This window comes from Jaculus jaculus, chromosome 11, assembly GCF_020740685.1.
Source record: "Jaculus jaculus isolate mJacJac1 chromosome 11, mJacJac1.mat.Y.cur, whole genome shotgun sequence".
In the NCBI taxonomy this organism is placed as follows: domain Eukaryota; kingdom Metazoa; phylum Chordata; class Mammalia; order Rodentia; family Dipodidae; genus Jaculus; species Jaculus jaculus.
The window spans coordinates 17,938,497-17,958,639 of record NC_059112.1 but is presented as its reverse complement, the minus strand read 5'-3'; the positions used below and the strand labels follow the sequence as shown (position 1 = coordinate 17,958,639).

General features: G+C 43.9%; 2 protein-coding genes across 2 annotated transcripts in view; both read right to left on the bottom strand.

Moving 5' to 3' along the window:
- Nfxl1 (nuclear transcription factor, X-box binding like 1) overlaps positions 1-2,832 on the bottom strand; it is a 44,040-nt gene extending 41,208 nt beyond the window's left edge. The window contains exon 1 of the mRNA XM_045161240.1: positions 2,619-2,832. Within this exon, the coding sequence (XP_045017175.1) occupies positions 2,619-2,832 (214 nt within the window). The remainder of the gene's footprint in view (positions 1-2,618) is intronic.
- Positions 2,833-17,193: 14,361 nt separating this feature from the next.
- Positions 17,194-20,143, bottom strand: part of Cnga1 (cyclic nucleotide gated channel subunit alpha 1) — a 57,671-nt gene continuing 54,721 nt past the window's right edge. Inside the window, exon 11 of the mRNA XM_004658685.2 lies at positions 17,194-18,608. Within this exon, the coding sequence (XP_004658742.2) occupies positions 17,194-18,608 (1,415 nt within the window). The remainder of the gene's footprint in view (positions 18,609-20,143) is intronic.

Here is a 20,143-nt window from a genome sequence, read left to right as displayed (position 1 = left end):
GAACCACAGGCTCAGCCTAACCCACCAAAAGGCTTGCACAGACAGTAATCACTGTCTTTCTACGACACTTATTAGCTGCTGTTTATAAAGCTCAAGAACTACTGGCCTTCAATGGAGACTTGAAAGGTCATATGGTCATGAAAAAGAAATGCACTTAGCATTAATCTACACAAAATGTTAATATGGTTAAAGGCACTTGTTTGCAAGGTCTGATGACCAGGGTTCCATTCTCCAGTGCTCTTGTAGGGCCAGATGCATAAAGCGGCACATGCGTCTGAAGTTCCATTTGCAGTGGCTAGAGGCCCTGGCACAAGCCCATATTCCCTCTCCCCGCCTCCAATCTCTCAGCTTGCAAACAAAATGTTAACATGGAAAATGGGCTTCTTACAACTTCATTTCCAAAGAAGAAAAAAATGTTAAATAGGCTTGTATCAAATAACGTTAAATAAGTTTAGATTAGCAAGGCATTGTGGTGTAGGCCTTTCATCCCAGCACTAGGGAGACAGAGGTCAGAGAATCACTGTGAGTTTGTGGTCAGCCTGAGACTACATAGTGAATTCCAGGTTAGCCTAGGCTAGAGCAAGACCCTAGCTCAAAAAACCAAAAGAAGTAATAATGTTTAGATTAATTCTACTAGACACTTTAGTACTGTTTGTACTTCTCATTTTGTTATTTATTAAACAGCAATACAAACAGAATTGAGCAACTTCACAACACATAATCCCAATGAGACTCTGAACTTGAGAGCAAAAATCCTGGGAATCCTCTCCAGGCAGGCATCTCCAGGGAGATGGAGACAGACACTTGATACTTAAAATGCACCAAAGCAGAAAGGGTGAATGGACAGATATAATAAACATCCATACTCTGATAAATATATCTACCTAGCATCAAGAAAAGTTTTGGGCAGAGTGGCCAAGCAATTTTCTAGCATATTATTTCTTATAGTTAAATCTCAATGACTCAGGTAAGGAATGCTTGTTCTACCCACAAGTCCAAGAAAGTTTATTATTTAGAAGTCTCCAAGCTGTATACTTCACCACCTTAATAAACACTGATTCAAAACTTAATGTAAGTAACCTAAACTTAAAATTAGCTTGTAGGAAACCCATTAAGTTCAATTTTGCTCCTACTCCCTCAAAAATAAGTAATTTTGGAAAACACATGCCAAACACAAACATAGAATGGTTTTAGGGGTTATGTCTTTTCTTCATGCAGCAACTGTGTACAAGTGCTCAGGACCCACTAACACGGGGTCTTGGATGAAATGTGCTGACAAACCCCAGATGAGAACAGCAGGTATGTCCACAGACGTACAGGACACTTATGAACAGAAACCGTGTTTGAGGAAAGTGCCACCAACTGAAGGTTTACACGGTATAAACTAAACAAAACAGCCAATAAAAGGCAGGCATTCTGAGAAAGGTAGCCAAGGGCAACTTATTTCAGAAGCAGGAGAGACAATGTAAGATGAGAATGCCCAATCCTTATCTAAATTTGTTATCATACACAAAGATATTAAGATACTGGGCTGGAGAGATGATTTAATAGTTAAGGAGCATGTCTGCCAAGACACCAAAGAAGCCAGGTTTGATTCCCCATAACCCACGTAAGCCAAATGCTCACAGTGGCACATGTGTCTGAAGTTCATTTGCAGTGACCAGAGGCCCTGGTATGGCCCATTCTCTATCTTTCCCTCCCTCCCGCCTTCTCTCTCTCTCTCTCTCAAATAAATAAATAAATTTTAAAATAGCACTGAGACTGACAAACCTTTTATTTAAGATACTAAGATCTTATTTTACAAAAGTGGGTAAAAAAAAAAAAGTTTAACACAGGCGTTTAGGATTTAAAAATGAAAAAAAGAGGGCTGGAGAGATAGCTTAGCGGTTAAGGCGCTTGTCTGCAAAGCCGGGGCACCTTGGTTGGATTCCCCAGGACCCACGTAAGCCAGATGCACAAGGGGCGCACGCGTCTGGAGTTCAGTTTGTGGTGGCTGGAGACCCTGGAGCGCCCATTCTCTCTCTCTCTCTCTCTCTCTCTCTCTCTCTCTCTCTCTCTCTCTCTCTCTCTCCTCTCTGCCTCTTTCTTTCTCTCTCTCTCAAATAAATCAATAAGTTCTAATTTAAAGCCCTGTTGTGGTCCCAACAAAATCAATCCAGTGGTACACAACGGATAGTCTTCCGATTATGGTAAGGCGAAGAAAAGGGATGGGAGAGACAGAGAGGGAGGGAGGGAGGGAGGAAGGAAGGAGGGTGGGTGGGTGTGTATACTGGCCAGAGAAGTAACAAGGGCAACGTGTGATTAAAATGAAGATGAAAGAGATGCCCAAAGGATGGGGGGGGGGGGGAGAATATGTGTGGACACACACACAGAGAGAGAGAGAGAGAGAGAGAGAGAGAGAGAGAGAGAGAGAGAGAGAGAGAGAGAGAGAGGGAGAGAGAGAGAGGGAAGTAACAAAGGCACTGTGCAATTAAAGTGAAGATGAAAGAGATGCCCAAAGGACGGGAATGTGGCCGCCAGGCTGCAGGAGGCGGCGGGAGGCGTGAAGGGCAGACGGGCGACCGCAGCAGCCCCTCCCCAGCAGGGCGCCCGCGGCGGCGGTGCAGGGCCGTACTCACCCCCGCTGCCCGGCGCCCGCGCCGCTTCCGCCGTCGCCGAGCCCGCGCGGCCACCTGCGCCTCCCGCCGCGGGGCCGGGCCGGCCGTGACCCGCGACCCCAGGCCCCTTCCCTCGCCCAGCTGCGGCGCCGCCCGCAGCGACTCCATTGCCCGCCGAGGGCACGGCGACGACGGCTCGTCCTCGGGCGCGGCCGCGGCGCCACGAAGCTTCCATGCCTGCCGGGGAGAAGGGAGAGAGAGAAGTGGGTGCCGGGAGCCGCGCCGTCCTTCCCCCCTCGGCTGCACAGCCCCCGACCCAAGAGGAAGACGACGAGGTTATTTATCAGAGGAAAGCACCGGAGGGCAAGGAGGAACCAACCCGGGACAAAAAAAAAAATTAATTAAATTAATTAATTAAAATTAAAAAAAAAAAACACGGCCTCGGGGGGCGCGGTGGGAGTGAGGAACCAAGAACCGCTTGACTGACCCACTGGCGCCCCGCCGGGAACCAACTACAAGAGCGGCGGACCTCACAGAAAAGCTACGTCTCCTTACCGACGGCGCCCACCTGCGGCGACTACAACTCCCAGAAGGCCCTGCTCGCGGCCCGCAGAACGCGTGGCAGCGCCCGGCCGCTTCCTTATCCGGAGAGGCGCGGAGGTGTACAGCGCGCGTGCGCCGACCGGGTACTTCCTCACCCTTTGGGAACTACAATTCCCGGCGTGCACCGGGGCTCGCGCGCCAGGTCGGCGCCTCAGCTGGCTGGGCGGGGCGGGGCGGGGCGGTGGTGCTGCTCTTGACCCCACAATTAAGTGAACCCAGCCAGGACTTAGGCTGCAAGGCTCAGGTTAGCCTTGCCTTGAGGCTTATGAGTGGATGAGGGAATCTTCATAGCTTGGTAGAAGCAGACGAACTCTTACTTCACACGACTCCCACAGGTAGGCTCCATGACGCAAAATAAGACGAACTGGCCAAGGAGATGATACTGCGGTTAAAGGTGCTTGTTTACAAAGCCTCATGGCCTAGGTTCGAGTCCCCAGTACCCATGTAAAGGAAGATGCGTAGTGGTGCATGCGTATGGAGTTCATTCATTCTTTTTTTTTTTAATTTTGTTTATTTTTTACTTATTTGTTTGAGAACCATTGACAGAGAAACAGGCAGATAGAGAATGGGCGCGCCAGGGCCTCCATCCACTGCATACGAACTCCAGACGCGTGCGCCCCCTTGTGCATCTGGCTTACGTGGGTCCTGGGGAATCGAGCCTCGAACTGCGGTCCTTAGGCTTCACAGGCAAGGGCTTCGCTACTAAGCCATCTCTCCAGCCCCTGGAGTTCATCCACTCTTGAGGAGGCCCTGGTGCATTCATTCTCAGTCTCTTTCTCACTCTGATTTTTCTCAAGTTAATAAAGATATTTTAGAAAAAAGCTATGAGCAAAGAACTTTATCCTGAATTCTCAAAATAACATTTTGATTTTGGTCGTCTACCTAGGACTGAGCATTATATTGATTGATGTTTGCAATTACACAGTCCTTACTCTCCAGTTTAATCAGAAACACCTAGTATTGAGTTATCATTGTCAGATTTTGTTTAATATTAAAAAGTTTTTTGAGGGGCTGGAGAGGTGGCTTAGCCTGCAAAACCTAAGGGCTCAGGTTCAGTTCTCCAGATCCTGCATAATGGCACATGCAGGAGTTCCCTTGCAGTAGCCAGAGGCCCTGGAGCACCCATCCTCTCTATTTCTCTGTCTAATAAATAAACAGATAAATAAACATTTTTAAGTCTTTTTTTTGTCTGGGCTGGGAACATGGCTTTGTGATTAAAAACACATGCTACAACTGGGCATCGTGGTGCATTCCTTTAACCCCGGCGCTCAGGAGATAGAGGTTGGAGGATCTCTGTGAGTTCGAGGCCACCTTGAGACTACATAGTGAGTTCCAGGTCAGCCTGGGCTAGAGTGAGAGCCTACCTCAAAAAAAAAAAAAAAAAAGAAAAAGAAAAAGAACATGCTACATCTGATGACACAAATTCTGGTTCCCGATTTGCAAGAAAAGGATGCAAAGTGGTGCATGGCTGTGATCCCAAGAAGGACCTACAGCATGGAAAGCAGAATCAACAGATTAGATCCCTAAGCGCACGGTCCACCCAGTCTGGCTGTCCCAGCAGCAAAAACAAGAGAAACCCTGCCTCAAACACAACGGAAAGAGTGAGCTTGTCTTTGACCCCTCATGTGGGCAGGGGCACACACGCACCCACCCATACGCACGTGCATGCACACGCGTGTGCACATAATGTTGCACTCAGGTTTACGTGGCTGCCAGAAAATGCTAGACCAAGAGCAGCTTGTGGGGGTGGAAGGTTTATTTGGCTTACAGACTCGAGGGGAAGCTCCATGGATGGCAGGGAAAGCGATGGCATGAGCAGAGGATGGACATCACTTCCTCGCCAACATCAGATGGACAACAGCAACCGGAGAGTGTGCCAAACACTGGCAAGGGGACACTGGCTATAATACCCATAAGCCAACCCCAACAAGACACTGCCTCCAGGAGGCATTAATTAACCTAGCATTCGGAACACCTAAGTTTATGGGGGACACCTGAATCAAACCAACACACACAAATTATTTTGTCATTCCAAGATAAAGTTTCTTCATCTTGGCCAGGCTGGCTGGCCTCGATCTAAGGTCCTCATACCTCAGCCTTCCAAGTTGTTGGGGTTACAGGAACTCTATTAACTAATGTCCTCACAATAGCCCTATGAAGTATCCTTGAGAAAATTGAGACATTCAGAGTTTGTAATTTACCCTTATTCATATAGCTGGGAAGCAGGAAGATTAAGCTTTAATCTGAAGAAGACTGTTATTTAAAAACATGCTTTTAACTTCACAAGCACAGTTACCGCCTCATGCCCCGTCTGTTATCAAAACTAAACTATAATGCCCCTGACAATGGTGTGAGAACCTTGCTGGCTAAAATGTGAGAGGTGGGCAGCAACTCTCTACACACTGCATTGGTTTACAAATTGTTAGTGTGAAGCTTCAACCTGCTTTGTAAGTTTATAAGGTCTAAAGCTGACTTCCTATAATGAAGGTCCCAGACACAGGGTTGCTACAGATTTTAGATATAATTCTAAAATAATTTTATAAAAATAAGATAAAAGATAAAAATAAGATAGCTGAATATGCCTATTGCACAGTCAATTGATAATGCAAGTTAGTTGTATGTTTAGATGAATTGTTTTGTCAGGGTATCCATACATAATTCCATAAATACATATATACTTGACATATACACTCCTCCTTAAACACTGCCAGTTACAGACATTGCTGTTTCCTCTTCAAACATCAATAGATGTGTTCTATGATCCTAACTCCCTTAAGCAGCTCCCTAGAGTATGATGTTAGGTTTCTTCAATAGAAGGTTCTGGAGAGGTTACTAGAGCAAAGTTGAGTTCCTAGTGCTATTTTCTGGATGGCACTCACTATTAGTAACTAGATCAGCCACCCTTGCAACTCCACCTGGCCAGGCAACAACTTTTCCCTTAGCGCAGAAACCAACACTCGCACCTTGATCTGAAACTCACTTTGCTACTGATGTTCATGCTGACCCTGCATTTGCCCCCATCACATACCGGGCACAGCTCATCTATGCCCACGCCCAGCACTCTGTACCTCCACAACACTGGCTACCGTCAGCTGCGCCCTGTTGGTGCTACAAAAGATTACGTCCTGCTTGCCCAGTGACTGTCGACTGTTCTAGACAGAAAAAAAAAAAAAAAAAAAAAACAGCCAATTTCTCTTCTGTTACTGTGCTGAACTACATGGCTTCTGATAAGACCTGCTTGTCAGCTTCCATGGGTATTCTCCTTCAGCCTTAAACTGTCGTATACAGAGGACTGGAGAAAGATGGCTTAGCAGTTAAGGAGCTTGCCTCCAAAGCCTGAAGACCTAGGTTCGATTTTCCAGTAGAGTTACCGGACATACTCATTTCCAAAATCACTGAGTGTTCCTCGCGAGCAGGAAACGATCTGAGAAATCCTAGGGTGGTAGAAAAGAAGCTAAAAGTTGAGCCGATCCACTGAGTTACTATAAGAGTTCATTGCTGAGGAGCTAAAACTTACCTTTGTCAGCAGATGGAAAGATCCCAAAGAAGGAACTGTCCAGAATGGGCCCAGAGGAACAGACAAGCTTAAGCTAAAGCAAAGTAAAATGGAGTTCATTGTTAGGATGGCCTGACATAGAAATGTTTGATATGCAAATTGCCACATCTTGTTTGCTCACTTCCCCCTCCCCTTGGCTATGAAAACTATAAAATGGAAACAAAATCTCAGGGCCAGCGCTTCTTTGGAGGGCGACCTCAAGCTTTCTGGCCCCTGGGTATAAAGTCCTCTACTTTCACTCATAGTTGGCCTTGGAGTGATCTTTCCAGAGAATTCCTGCAACCCTAGCTCAGAACAAACTCAGCGCAGCTTGTCAAGGCCTGCTAGCTATTTAATCTGTGACCTAATAAAGGTCACTATTTCTCTGAATGTGCTGAAAGAAAATCTTCAAAAAAACCAAAAAAAAAAAAAAAAAAAAAAAAAACCAGAAGAGACATTCCTGCAGGTGAGGATGACATTCAGATGTAACCTAATAAAAAAATTTACAGACCAAGCTGAGAGGAGAATAATTAATGCTTAGGTTATGGTATAATGAAGTGGCAGGCCATGACTCTGAACAAAGCACAGGCCATTTCTAGTGCCAGGAGCTGTTTTCATGATGTGTAATATGAAGAAACTTCCAGATCCTCAACTAGTATGTATTTTCCCCTACCTTCTCCATGTGTGATTTTCCTCATCTCCTTCCCAAGGTATCATGAATTCTTTCTTCTAGACAATTCTACTTAGCATTTTTCCAGAAAAGCAGTTCTTTTCGTTGCTGGTGGTGAAGTCAATTTAGTAGCTTGTTACAAGCATTTTTTTTTAATGAACTAAAATCGAAGAGAGAAAACAGAATGTTCCCTAGTGTTTTGCGTGCTTTAATCTTTTTTTATTTTTTCCTGAAAGCTTTGTTACAGTTGTGTGTTCTCTGGCTCACAATACAAAAATGCACTCTGGTCATAATGCAGAAGTGTTAATGACACTGACCTAGAAACTGCCTCCGTCATTTCCTCACTGATCCTCTGTCCTTAGACTCATTTGGTCTGTAGAGAGAGCAGCCTTCTTGGAGTTTTTGTGTTATATTTGTTATACGTTTTAAAAACTGCAGCCAATACTGGGAAATAAAGCAGATTCAAGGACAATGGGATCCCTCTGTTCAGCTCACATTTGACTTCAGGATTGGGTCTCTTTCTACTATGAGAGTCTGTGTTCCTTTCCTGTTGTCAAACATAAGTCTGGGATTTTTCAACTTTTGGGGCGGGTGTTGCTTTATAGATGGAATGCCAGACGATGTGGTAAATTAGCCCAGTTTCCCTTCCTTTATCTGAAGTAATCGTTCAAGCACCTTTCTATGTTTCCACTTGGTGTTGCTTGGTTTCTGAATTGAATTTCTCACAACTACATGCTCCCCTCCTACCACCATCTAACTTCTTATGATAGTTTTTGTCATTCTCCATACACTGATAAAATATACTTGGAGTTTACAAAACAAAGCTGCATACTAGGGCTGGAGAGATGGCTTAGCAGTTAAGGTGCTTGCCTGCAAAGCCTAAGGACCCAGGTTTGATTCCCCTGGACCCACATAAGCCAGATGTACTAGGTAGAGCATGCTTCTGGAGTTAGTTTGCAGTGGCTAGAAGCTCTGGCATGCCCATTTTTTCTCTCTCTCTCCTCTCTCTCTCTCTCTCTCTCTCTCTCTCTCTCTCTCTGTCACTCTCTTTCTCGCTCTCTCTCAAATGAATAAAAAAAAATATATTTAACAAGTACATTTCTAAGTTCACATTTTCTTTAATGACAAGAAAATACTGCTTTAAAGTTTTTCCTAAAAATGCAGCAACCTCTGTGATAGTCTGAAACCCTTCAAAAGGAACACAGCAAGCTATAACACTCTTTACCTTGAGGGCACAACTGCACACAATTGCTCATGGTCAATCATTTCAAGTCATTTTATAAACTGTTTCTTTTTTTATGTTGTTGTTTTGAGGAAGGTCTCCCTCTAGCCCAGGTTTACATGGGATTCACCATATAGTCTCAGGCTGGCCTTGAACTCACAGCCATCCTCCTGCCTGAGCCTCCCGAGTTCTGGGATTAAAGACGTTCATGACCAGGCCAAGCTAAAATCATTTTAAAAGCAAAAGGGGGGCTGGAGAGATGGCTTAGCGGTTAAGGTGCTTGTCTGCAAAGCCAAAGGACCCCAGTTCATTTCCCCAGGACCCACGTAAGCCAGATGCACAAGGTGGCGCATGTGTCTGGAGTTTGTTTGCAGTGGCTGGGAGCCCTGGAGCATCCATTCTCTTCCTCTATCTTTCCCTCTGCTCCTTTCTCTCTCGCTCTCTCAAATAAATAAATAGAAAATTCAAAAAAAAATTTAAAGCAAAAGGTGAGGGCTGGGGAGCATGGCTTAGTAGGTCAATTGCTTGCCCATTCCTCTCTTAGAGACCCACTAGCAACCACAGGCAAATGTCCACCCCTTCAATGCATGGCAGCTCATCTGCCATTCTTTCTGTGGAGGCTAAGTAACGAGACTGTTGGGGAGATCATGGTATACCATGAGCTCTCGTGCCTCCAGATACCTGTGCTCCTCAGTGTCATGATTTTGTGACAAACCCAGGAAATAAGCTCCCTGCTCTCCAAAGAACTGACTCAAGTAACTTCTTGGATCAGATCCAATTGGCTAACGCTGAACCCAGATAAAACAAAAAAAGCGAACCTAAGTGGAAAAAGGAGAAATAGACAATCTGCCCAGAAATCCAATATCAACCTTCCCAAAGAGCCACCGTTGTCAGGCCAATGAATAATTGTGTGAGAAATGGCTAGTTCCAGAATCCCAAAGGGATCCACCAGTGAGAAATGCATTCTTTCACCTCTAGCTAGTCAGGAAACCAAAAGCCAGACATAAATGTAATTCTAGAAAGTATTGTCTCAAATTTACCCAACATGTGCTCAGACAGGACTAACAGAGAATGTACAGATAACAGCCATGCTATCACCAAGCAAGGACTCTGTGGGCTGTGTGGAAAGCAGGCAAGAACCATCATACCGTGAAGCACACTTGAACCGAAGGTCAAAAGTCCAGGCTTTTGGCTGGAGAGATGGCTTAGTGGTTAAGCACTTGCCTATGAAGCCTAAGGACCCCAGTTTGAGGCTCGATTCCCCAGGACCCACATTAGCCAGATGCACAAGGGGACGCAGGCATCTGGAGTCCCTTTGTAGCGGCTGGAGGCCCTGGAGCGCCCATTCTCTCTCCCTCTCTCTCTCTCTCTCTCTCTCTGTCTCTCTCTCTGTCACTCTCAACTAAGTAAATAAATAAAATGAACAAAAAAGAAATAAATAAAAAGTCCAGGCTTTGCTACTAAAATAGCTGCATACATTTATACCTAATCCTTTGTTTTCTCTTCTTCTTCTTCTTCTTCTTCTTCTCCTCCTCCTCCTCCTCCTCCTCCTCCTCCTCCTCCTCCTCCTCCTTCTTCTTCTTCTTCTTCTTCTTTTTAATTTGAGGTAGGGTCTTGCACTAGCTCAGGCTGACCTGGAATTCACTTTGTAGTCTCAGGGCAGCTTTGAACTCATGGCAATCTTCCTACCTCTGCCTCCTGAGTGCTAGAATTAAATGTGTGCGCCATCGTGCCTGGCTCCTCTTTTTAAAAATATTATTTATTGTTAACATTTTATTTATTTGTTTGAGAGAGAGAGAGAATGGGCACACCAGAACCTCTAGCCTCTGTAAACTATCTCCAGAGGCATGCACCACCTTGTGTATCCAATATGTGGGTACTAGAGAATTGAACCTAGGTCCTTTGGCTTTGCCTGTAAGTGCCTTAACCACTAAGCAATCTCTCCAGCCCTTTTCTTCTTTCAGAATGGCTCAACTATACCAACAATTAGAGCAACACACACATATCTGTATCTAGCTTTGTCAAAGTTCCAATTGTTCTCAAAGATGTAAAACTGTACCAACAGTTGACGTTCTATGCATCTATCACCCTCTCTCCATCCCATCATCCTCTGGCCTCTCCAGAAGTAGCCATCACTCTAATTTCAAGCATCTGCCACTCCCCTGGGATATTTCTAAATGTTCATATCATAAGTATAAATTCATAAAGAGGCCGGGCGTGGTGGCACACACCTTTAATCCCAGCACTCGGGAGGCAGAGGTAGGAGGATCGCCATGAGTTCAAGGCCACCCTGAGACTACAGAGTTAATTCCAGGTCAGCCTGGACCAGAGTGAGACCCTACCTCAAAAAAACAACTTAAATAATAAATAAGTAAAAAATAAATTCATAAAGAGGATTGTATATTGTGTTCAATGTTTGTAATTTTGTATAGATGGTATTGTATGTACATGCAAAACACTAAAGTTGGGCTGGGAACTGACTTAGTGGTTAAGATGCTTGCCTGTGAAGCTAAAGGACCCAGGTTCAATTCCCCAGGACCCACGTAAGCCAGATGCACAAGGTCACATGTGTCAGGAGTTCGTTTGCAGTGGCGATAGGCCCTGGTGTGCCCATTCTCTCTCTGTCTGTCTCCTCTCTCTTTTCCTCTCTCTGCTTGGAAATAAATAAATAAAAATAAATTTAAAATTATTTAAAAAAAACTAAAGTCATCCAAAGGAAATGGTCAATTTCAAAGGTACTGTGTTCAAAAGGCCTTCATGGCACTTCCTTTCTATAGAGAGATAACGTCTCTGTGCCTCCATGTCCTTGTCCATTAAACAGAACATAATGGAACCCATCCTGTAAGATGATGGAAGGAGAACTTGCACTCCTATCTCCATGGCATTTGGAACCATGCATAGAAAAATCTATAAACACTACATGCATTTCATCTGCTAGGACTGAAATGTTTCCTAGCATTTACTTACTGTGGTAGTTGGAATTTATGTCCCCCAGTAGACTCAAATGTTTTCTTAAAGCTATAACTTGGGTTTCCAGCTGCCTGGCTGGAGGGGGTGTCACTGTGGATGGGGTCCAGCCCTAAGGTGTTTCTGGGGGCGGATCTATTTCCAGCCTAAAGGTCCGCAGCGTGCTTGAGCTCTGCCTGGGGATTGCTGGAGTGTGCTTGCTTGTGGTGACTTTTCTCTGTGTATGGGTTTGGAAAAAGGGGCCAGCTTCTTCTGCCATTATGGAACTTCCCCTGGATCTGTAAGCCTGAAATAAATCCCTTCCTCCAGAAACTGCACCTGGTTTAGAAGTCCATCCCAGTTGGCTACAGCACTTACCAAGTCTTTTTTTGACATTTAGAAGGTGTGGAGGTTTGCGCCAGGTGTCCCCCATAAACTTAGATATTCTGAATGCTAGTCTCCCCAGCTGATAGCAATTGGAAATTAAAGCCTCCTGGTGGATTATTGGGGGTGGGCTTTTCCTTGCCAGTATTTGGCATACTCTCTTGTTGCTGTTGTCCACCTTATGTTGGCCAGGAGGTGATGTCCACTCTCTGCTCATGCCATCGTTTTCCCCTGCCATCATGAAGCTTCCCCTCAAGTCTGTAAGCCAAAATAAGCCTCTTTTTTTTTCCCCACAAGCTGTTCTTAGTTGGTGATTTCTACCAGCAACGCAAACCTGACTTCAACAGAAGTCCCCGCCCTTTTTTTTTCTCCCATTTTGTACATTCTTTAACATGTCTCCTGTGTGTCCATGAGATTTTCAGCAGTGACCACATACCTGAGAATGAAATTACTGCTCTTGTGGTCACCCCAGCCTCGGCTCTACAGACATTAGTGCGTCATGGCTACTTTCCAAAATGTGATGAAGATCTCCAGGGCTCACTCATACTTCGAAATATTCGACAGCCTCGTCCCCTTAGTGTTTCCCCTCTTTCACTTTTGTGTTATAAGACATGGAGAGGCCAACTCGATGGCATCTGAGTTGTCGTTGTATTTCATGCTGTTTTCCTTGTTCTTGTGTCTCCTGCTTTCTTCCTTCTCCTGGGTGTAGATAGGGCCAGGCATTATCAAACCATGTGTTCCGAGCCAGTGCTCCTGTTGTGTGGTATTTACTTATCCTGAATGATCTATAAGCTTGGACATCCAATAATACTATGTCCGTAATTATCTGAAAGAGATTTACCTAAACTGACGTTGTCCTCCTCAGGCTCATTCTAACACTGCAGATAAATCCATAGTTTGTAAGGTTTTTTAGTTTTTTAAAAATTGCATTTATTTATTTATTTTTGAGGTAGGGTCTCACTCTAGGCCAGGCTGACCTAGAATTCACTATATATGTAGTCTCAGGGTGGCTTTAAACTCACAGCACTCCTCCTACCTCTGCCTCACAAGTACTGGGATTAAAAGCATGTGCCACCATGCCCAGTTCAACTTTCCTTTTTTTTTTTTTTTTTTTTTTAATTTATTTATTTGAGAGCGACAGACACAGAGAGAAAGACAGATAGAGGGAGACAGAGAGAATGGGCGCGCCAGGGCTTCCAGCCTCTGCAAACGAACTCCAGACGCGTGCGCCCCCTTGTGCATCTGGCTAACGTGGGACCTGGGGAACCGAGCCTCGAACCGGGGTCCTTAGGCTTCACAGGCAAGCGCTTAACCGCTAAGCCATCTCTCCAGCCCTCCTTTTTTTTTAAAATGGTCAGCCTGGCCTAGAGTGAGACCCTGCCTCAAAAAAAAATTAATTGATTTTTTATTTATTTGAACGAGAGAGAGAGAAGTAGAATAGGCATGCCAGGGCCTTTAGCCACTGCAAATGAACTCCAGAGGCATGCACCACCTAGTGCATCTGGCTTGTGTGAGTCCTGGGGACTTGAACCTGGGTCATTTGGCTTTGCAGGCAAGAGCCTTAACTGCTGAGCCAATTCTCCAGCCCTATAGGTTCTTTTTTAATTACTGACCCAAATTTCCATTTTTAATTGATAAAAATTAAACATGAATAAAGACTTTTTTCAAAACCTCCAGCCCCAGGACAAGACAATGATGACATAGTAAGACAATGGGCTTTGGGGAATTTTAATAGTCCATGAAGATGGCTACCAACCTGCTTCACCACAGTGATGCAAGACCCTGGCACTGCCACCTGGAGTGACAAGTCTGCATCCTCTGTCCTCCCTCTCCTTCCAAAGGGGAGGAAAGGCAGGAAGTCAGGATGAGGTAAGACTGGAACATCACTGTTCAGGAAAATGGTGAACTCCATTTTTGTCTTATGCCACATGTTATTTATTTATTATTTATTTATTAGAGACAGAGGGATATTGAGAGAGAGAGAGAGAAAGGGTGCATCAGGGCCTCCAGCCGCTGCAAACAAACTCCAGACACATGCGCCCCCTTGTGCATCTGGTTTATGTGGATCCTGGAGAATTGAACTGGGGTCTTTAGGCTTTACAGGCAAATGCCTTAACTGCTAAGCCATCTCTCTAGCCTGTGACATATGTTTTGTTATAATTATATTTTAGCTATGATTCAAGTTTTCCTTGCTGATCCCTAAGAGTCATCCAGCAATGCAAACTAAATGCACCTGATCCATTGTCTTGACTGAGAATTTTACTAAAAAGGTACGTGTGGACCATGAACTCTACCATCCATGTTTACTGAGCACCCTTCATGTGAATGTGTGGCAAAGAGCTAAGCTTATGAGCACAAAAAGATGACATAGTCTCTGCACTTAAGGACTTGGTGACTTGGCTGGGAAAGTATGGTAGGAAATGATTATTGGGAAATAATTAGTAAGTAATAGGAAGATATTGAAAAATCCAGCTAGACACCTCCAAAGGTGACCTAATAGATTGTGTGACAATATAGTTTGTAATCCTTCTAGCTTGTATCTTCTTCCAGTTTGTTAGAGGAAAATCTGGGTAGTGTGTATATGTTTTCAGGCTGGATAATTCAAGGTTTTGTTATGTTTCTGTTATAATTTCTTATATAGTGACTTTTGGATTGGTTCATAAATTTCATGAATCACATCATTTTATTTCTACATTAAGATCGAAATGTACGTGTCCATATGTTGCTATAATTATTCTCTTTGTCTTATTTATCTTTTTTAAAAATTTTTTTTTTGAGGTAGGGTCTTGCTCTAGCCCTGGCTAACCTGGAATTCTCTATGTAGTCACAGGGTGGCCTTGAACTCATGGAAATCCTCATACCTCTGCCTCCCAAGTGCTGGGATAAAAGGTGTGCATCACCATGCCCAGCTTCTGTCTTATTTACCAGTTTGCTTATTTATTGCCAATACTTTCTGTTCTGCATGGCAATGTTGGTATTATGAGAACTAGAGTCTGTTATGGCAATGAAAAGAGGCACAAAGCAAATATCCCAAGACTTTGTATAAGCATGGTAGTTGATGGTGGCCTACCAAACTATACCAGAGGTCTTGGCAAGTGGTCTGAGGTCCTTCACCTGAGTTCCTGCACAGAATCCAGAAATGTCCAGCAATATCATACAGTCATCGTGGTTACTAATACATTAGATCTGCATTTGTGGTAGAGGGAACGTCTTCAGTAGTGATGCCTCTCCTATGGGAAAGTCCTGCCTGGCTTTTGAATAAGCATGTGTTTTGTACTCATTAATCAATGCAACCTTTATTTTTGTAGGCAAGTTTGCATTCCATTTACATAGAATTCCTACAGTCTTAAAAAAAATTAGTAACTTGGGCTGGAGAGGTGGCTTAGCAGTTAAGCACTCGCCTGTGAAGCCTAAGGACCCCAGTTCAAGGCTCAACTCCCCAGGACCCACGTTAGCCAGTGCACAAGGGGGCGAACGCGTCTGGAGTTTGTTTGCAGTGGCTGGAGGCCCTGGAGCACCCTCTCTATCTGCTTCTTTCTCTCTGTGTCCGTCGCTCTCTAAAAATGAACAATTTTTTTAAATTAATAAGTTGTGGAGATATGAGTCATTGTTTCACATGGTCATGATTAAGGTTTGGGTATGACTTATGGATATGCTAGCTATAATTTGTAAAGAGAAAAATGGACAGGCTTTTATGATTATAATTGCAGATCAACATTGCCACCTACTGGCAAGCAGCTTAATCACATAATATTCTGTTAAAATTGAGATTTTAAAATGTATGCAAAATTATAAAACAATCTCTTTGGATTTGAACCCCACATTTAAAAAATTGGGGTCAGGACATTCATTGGATATACTGGTTTTCAACTCCTGCATTGACCTGACATCTCAGAGTCCCAAATTCACCAGCAAACTTCAACCTTAGCTCACTTCTCTCTTGTTCCCTACTCCCTCATCTTTCTGCTAAATCTGTCTTTGCTTTGATATGTTAAGATGCTCATTCTGGGCCTAATTCTGGGCAATCAGGTGGTATTAAGAATCAGTTTAGGGGCTAGAGAGATGGCTTAATGGTTAAGGACCCATATTCGATTCCTCATATCCCACATAAGTCAGATGCTCAAGGTGGCGCATGCATTTGGAGTTTTAGTACAGTGCCTGAAGGCCCTGGTGTGCCAATTCTCTCTCTCTCTCTTGCTCTCACTCTAATTCTACCTCATAATTTTATTTTTTTAAAAAAGGCTGTTTGGGGGGGCTTACCTCAAAAAAAATTTTTTTGGAAAAGAATCAGTTTGGAATTGGTTGGTTTCTTCCCAGCAAAAAAGCAAGTTCCTACTTTAAGTTCCACGTTTTCTCCAGGTGAGCACTCTTAACATGAGTTTCCCCAAAGCTATGTTTCCTGGTTTTTTTTCTTAATTTCCAGAAGAGCTCCCAGATCATGTTCATACAACTTTTAGAACTGTCTCACTAGCTAATCATTAAACAATAGTATTGCATTTATCCATTTTATTGCTATTGGTCATACCCTGAAAATTATTTAAATTTAACATAAAAGATTCCTACAGTATCTGCAATTTTCAATATTATTCATTTCAATATTTATGTGCACATATATTTTCATATTGTGAAATCTAATTTATCATGTTTTATCAATAAATTTTCCCTCAACCATCCTTCCTGAGTCTTAGACTACAATATGACTAGTGTCTTTAAAATGACTTTGAAGCCATCTGGGATCCTATGTGCACCATACTAAATTATCCAATGTCATAGTCATTGTGGTTGAATTATTAATTTCACTTTATTGTGCTCTAACTTTTTTCTTAACATAGCATTCTGAGGACAATGTACAAGCAATTTCCAGTTACACTGTATACATTTTCCTCCTCCATGCACGTGACCAGAAAGTAAGGAATACATATGCAGTTTTACAAAGATTATTTTACATACGATGGGCATATGTGGAAAAAAAATCAGAGGATATAGAAACTGAAAAGTTAATCAGTTATTTTCCTTGTGCATTACCCATTGTGGAAAAACACCAAGATAGGATGATTCCTTGCTCCCGCCACCTCATCCTGAGTCAGTGGGCCTTTTTGTCAGGCACCAAAGCACATTTTCCTTGTGGAATATTTGCCAGCCTGAACCTTCTTCCAAATGCCCGTTGCCTTTGTTCGCATGAACAAAAGGACAGTGGGCTGCCAGCGTCCTTGCCTACGGTCACCCAGTCAGCTCTTCAGCCCTGCATAGATTCCGAGAGCTCACTTTCCCCTCCGGTTCCCTCGAGAGCTGAAAATTCTGTCTCGATGAGTGGTTTCAGAAACCTTTCGACCTTGGTGAGTCTTTGCTTGAGTTTCTGCTGCATCGACTCATATTCGGCCAAGATGCGGGCAAACCGCGTTTGCAGGAGGTCTACGGACCCCTCCATCCGAGTGACCTTCTCCTCCAGGTCTTTCGGGTCACTTCCAGCATTCGCTATGTTCACATCCAGCAAACCGTCTTTCATTAAGATCTGTCTCCCTTTCTCCTCCAGCATAGTTTTGGCATCTGGGTACTCGGTGAGAGCTTCCATGAGGTCGTCTTTGGAGAGGCAGAACAGATCCGAGTAGCCGATGCTTTTGATATTGGCGGTCCTTCGGTTGCCAGCCTTGCTGCCTTTGATGTTCAGAATGCTGATCTCGCCAAAGTAGCTGCCATCGCTCAGCACCACAAACTGAGTGATGCCATCATCAGCCACCACAGCAAGCTTGCCTTCCTTGATGATGTACATCTCTCGCCCAATGTCCCCTTTCTTGCAGATGTAATCTCCGGGGCTGTAGACTTGTGGCTGCAGCTTCAAGACCAACTCCACCAAGAGGCCAGCTTCACAGTCGGCAAAGATGCGTACCTTCTTTAATGTGTCCAAGTGAACGTTGATGGCGATTTCCGCCCTTAGCTTGTCAGGTAGATACCTCAAGACTTCCTTCTCGTCCACCGTTTTCTTGTTGGTCCACAGGTAATCAAACCACTTAATCACCCTCTTTTCCATGTCTTTGCTCACATTTCGGAAGTTCATGTATTGCTTGATGGCATCAACTCTTGCTTGAAATTCTGCCCTGGCTGCATTCATGTTGGAAATCATGGACCCGATGTTACCGACGATGGTGGCGAAAATTAAGACACCGATTAAGAAGTCAACCACCACAAAGACGTACTCGGAATCCAGCACCGGGGGCGGCGTTTCCCCGATGGTCGTCAAAGTCAGCGTAGACCAGTAAAGACTGTACACGTACTTTCTAGCCAAGCGGCCAAATTCAGGATCGTTAACGTCGGGGTAGACCCACGTGTCATTTCCAAACCCGATGGCTTTGGAAATGGAGTAGTATACACATGCGTTCCAGTGGATGATGATGACGATATACATGACGAGGTTCGAAATCCTGAAGATGTTGGGATAGTTGGTTCTTGTCTCCGTCCTTTGGAAGAACTCAAACATCCGAGAGATCCGCAACAGCCTGTTTAATCTGATTTCTGGATAGTTCCACCCCAGCTTAATGTACAGCAGATCCGTTGGTACCATGGACAGAACATCGAGCTTAAATTGCAAGTTGGATTTATATTTCTCTATGAGTTTCATCTTATCTTTCACCAGCAATCCTTGTTCTAAGTAACCTAAAACAGATGGAAAAGACAAATCAGTCCTGGTGTTTCTATTTACTATGTCACTCTGAAGTTTCCTAAAGTAACTCTCAACTTTGTGGAGGTCAATATAAGAATTAATTTCAGGCTGGAGAGATGGCTTAACGGTTTAGGCACCTGCCTGCAAAGCCTAAGAACCCAGGCTTGATTCCCCAGAACATATGTAAGCCAGATGCACTTGGTGGCACATGCATCTGGAGTTTGTTTGCAATGGCTAGAGGCCCTAGCGTGCCCATTCTCTCTCTCTCAAATAAATAAATAAAAATTTACACACACACATATCGATTTTGCTGGACATGGTGGCCCATGCCTTTAATCCCAGCACTGGGGAGGCACAGGTAGGAAGATCACTATGAATTTTAGACCAGCCTGAGACTACCTAGTGAATTCCAGGTCAGCCTGGCCTAGAGTGAGACCCTACCTAAAAAAAATCATTTTTAATAACTATGCCTTCAGAGATATATTATTACATGAGTACAAGTATACATATGATTATAGAATAATCTGTTGTGGAGATAGAAAATGAAACATTTTAGTTGAAACATGAGTGATTTGTATATACACAAACAAATCTCTCATGAGGTAAAAATCATTCCTGTTATCAATTACACCCACATTTCTTATAATATGGTAACATAATAAGTTACCCATTTCATTTCCTTCCTCAATATCTGGCACGGGGCTATTTAAATCTTTGTGATTTTCCCAATGGCAGACATGCTAAGTTGCATCCTTTGTCTAGACATGTGGTCTTTGGCCTCAGTTCCTGTCATAGAAAAAATCTCATTGAATTAACTGGGTAAGGTTTTTCTCTATGGAGGCAACTCTTTTAAAAAAATTTTTTTTTGTTGTTTTTATTTATTTATTTGAGAGCAACAGCCAGAGAGAGAAAGAGGCAAATAGAGAAAGACAGGGATTGGGCATGCCAGGGCCTCCAGCTGCTGCAAACGAACTCCAGATGCATTCGCCCCCTTGTGCATCTGGCTAACGTGGGTCCTGGGAAATTGAGCCTTGAACCGGTATCCTTAGGCTTCACAGGCAAGCACTTAACCACTAAGCCATCTCTCCAGCCCTGGAGGCAACTCTTGATGGGATCACAGATGGGCCTGGTTACCAGGAAGATTAAATCACGTTTATAAACTTGAAGTTTTTAGGTCCAGTTTTCCTTCTTCTGGGAGGCGAGGGGCTGGGGACTAAGTTAATAATCATGTCATCCCTTTATGGTAAAGTCCTTCATTAAAATCTCTTGACTCTGGAGTACAAAGGTGAGGCAAGGGCGCGCATGCCCACTAGGTGGCATACGCGTCTAGAGTTTGATTGCAGTAGCTGAGGCTCTGGAGCCAATTCTCTCTTTAAAAAAACAAAAAAGAAAAATCTCTGACTCTAAATGCTAAATACAAAACAAAACAAAAAAAACTCTCTGGCTTTGGAAATCAGACCACCCAAGTCAGCAAATAAATTCAGGGTGCTGGAAGGGTGGCACACTCTGATTCCAGGAGGGCAGAAGT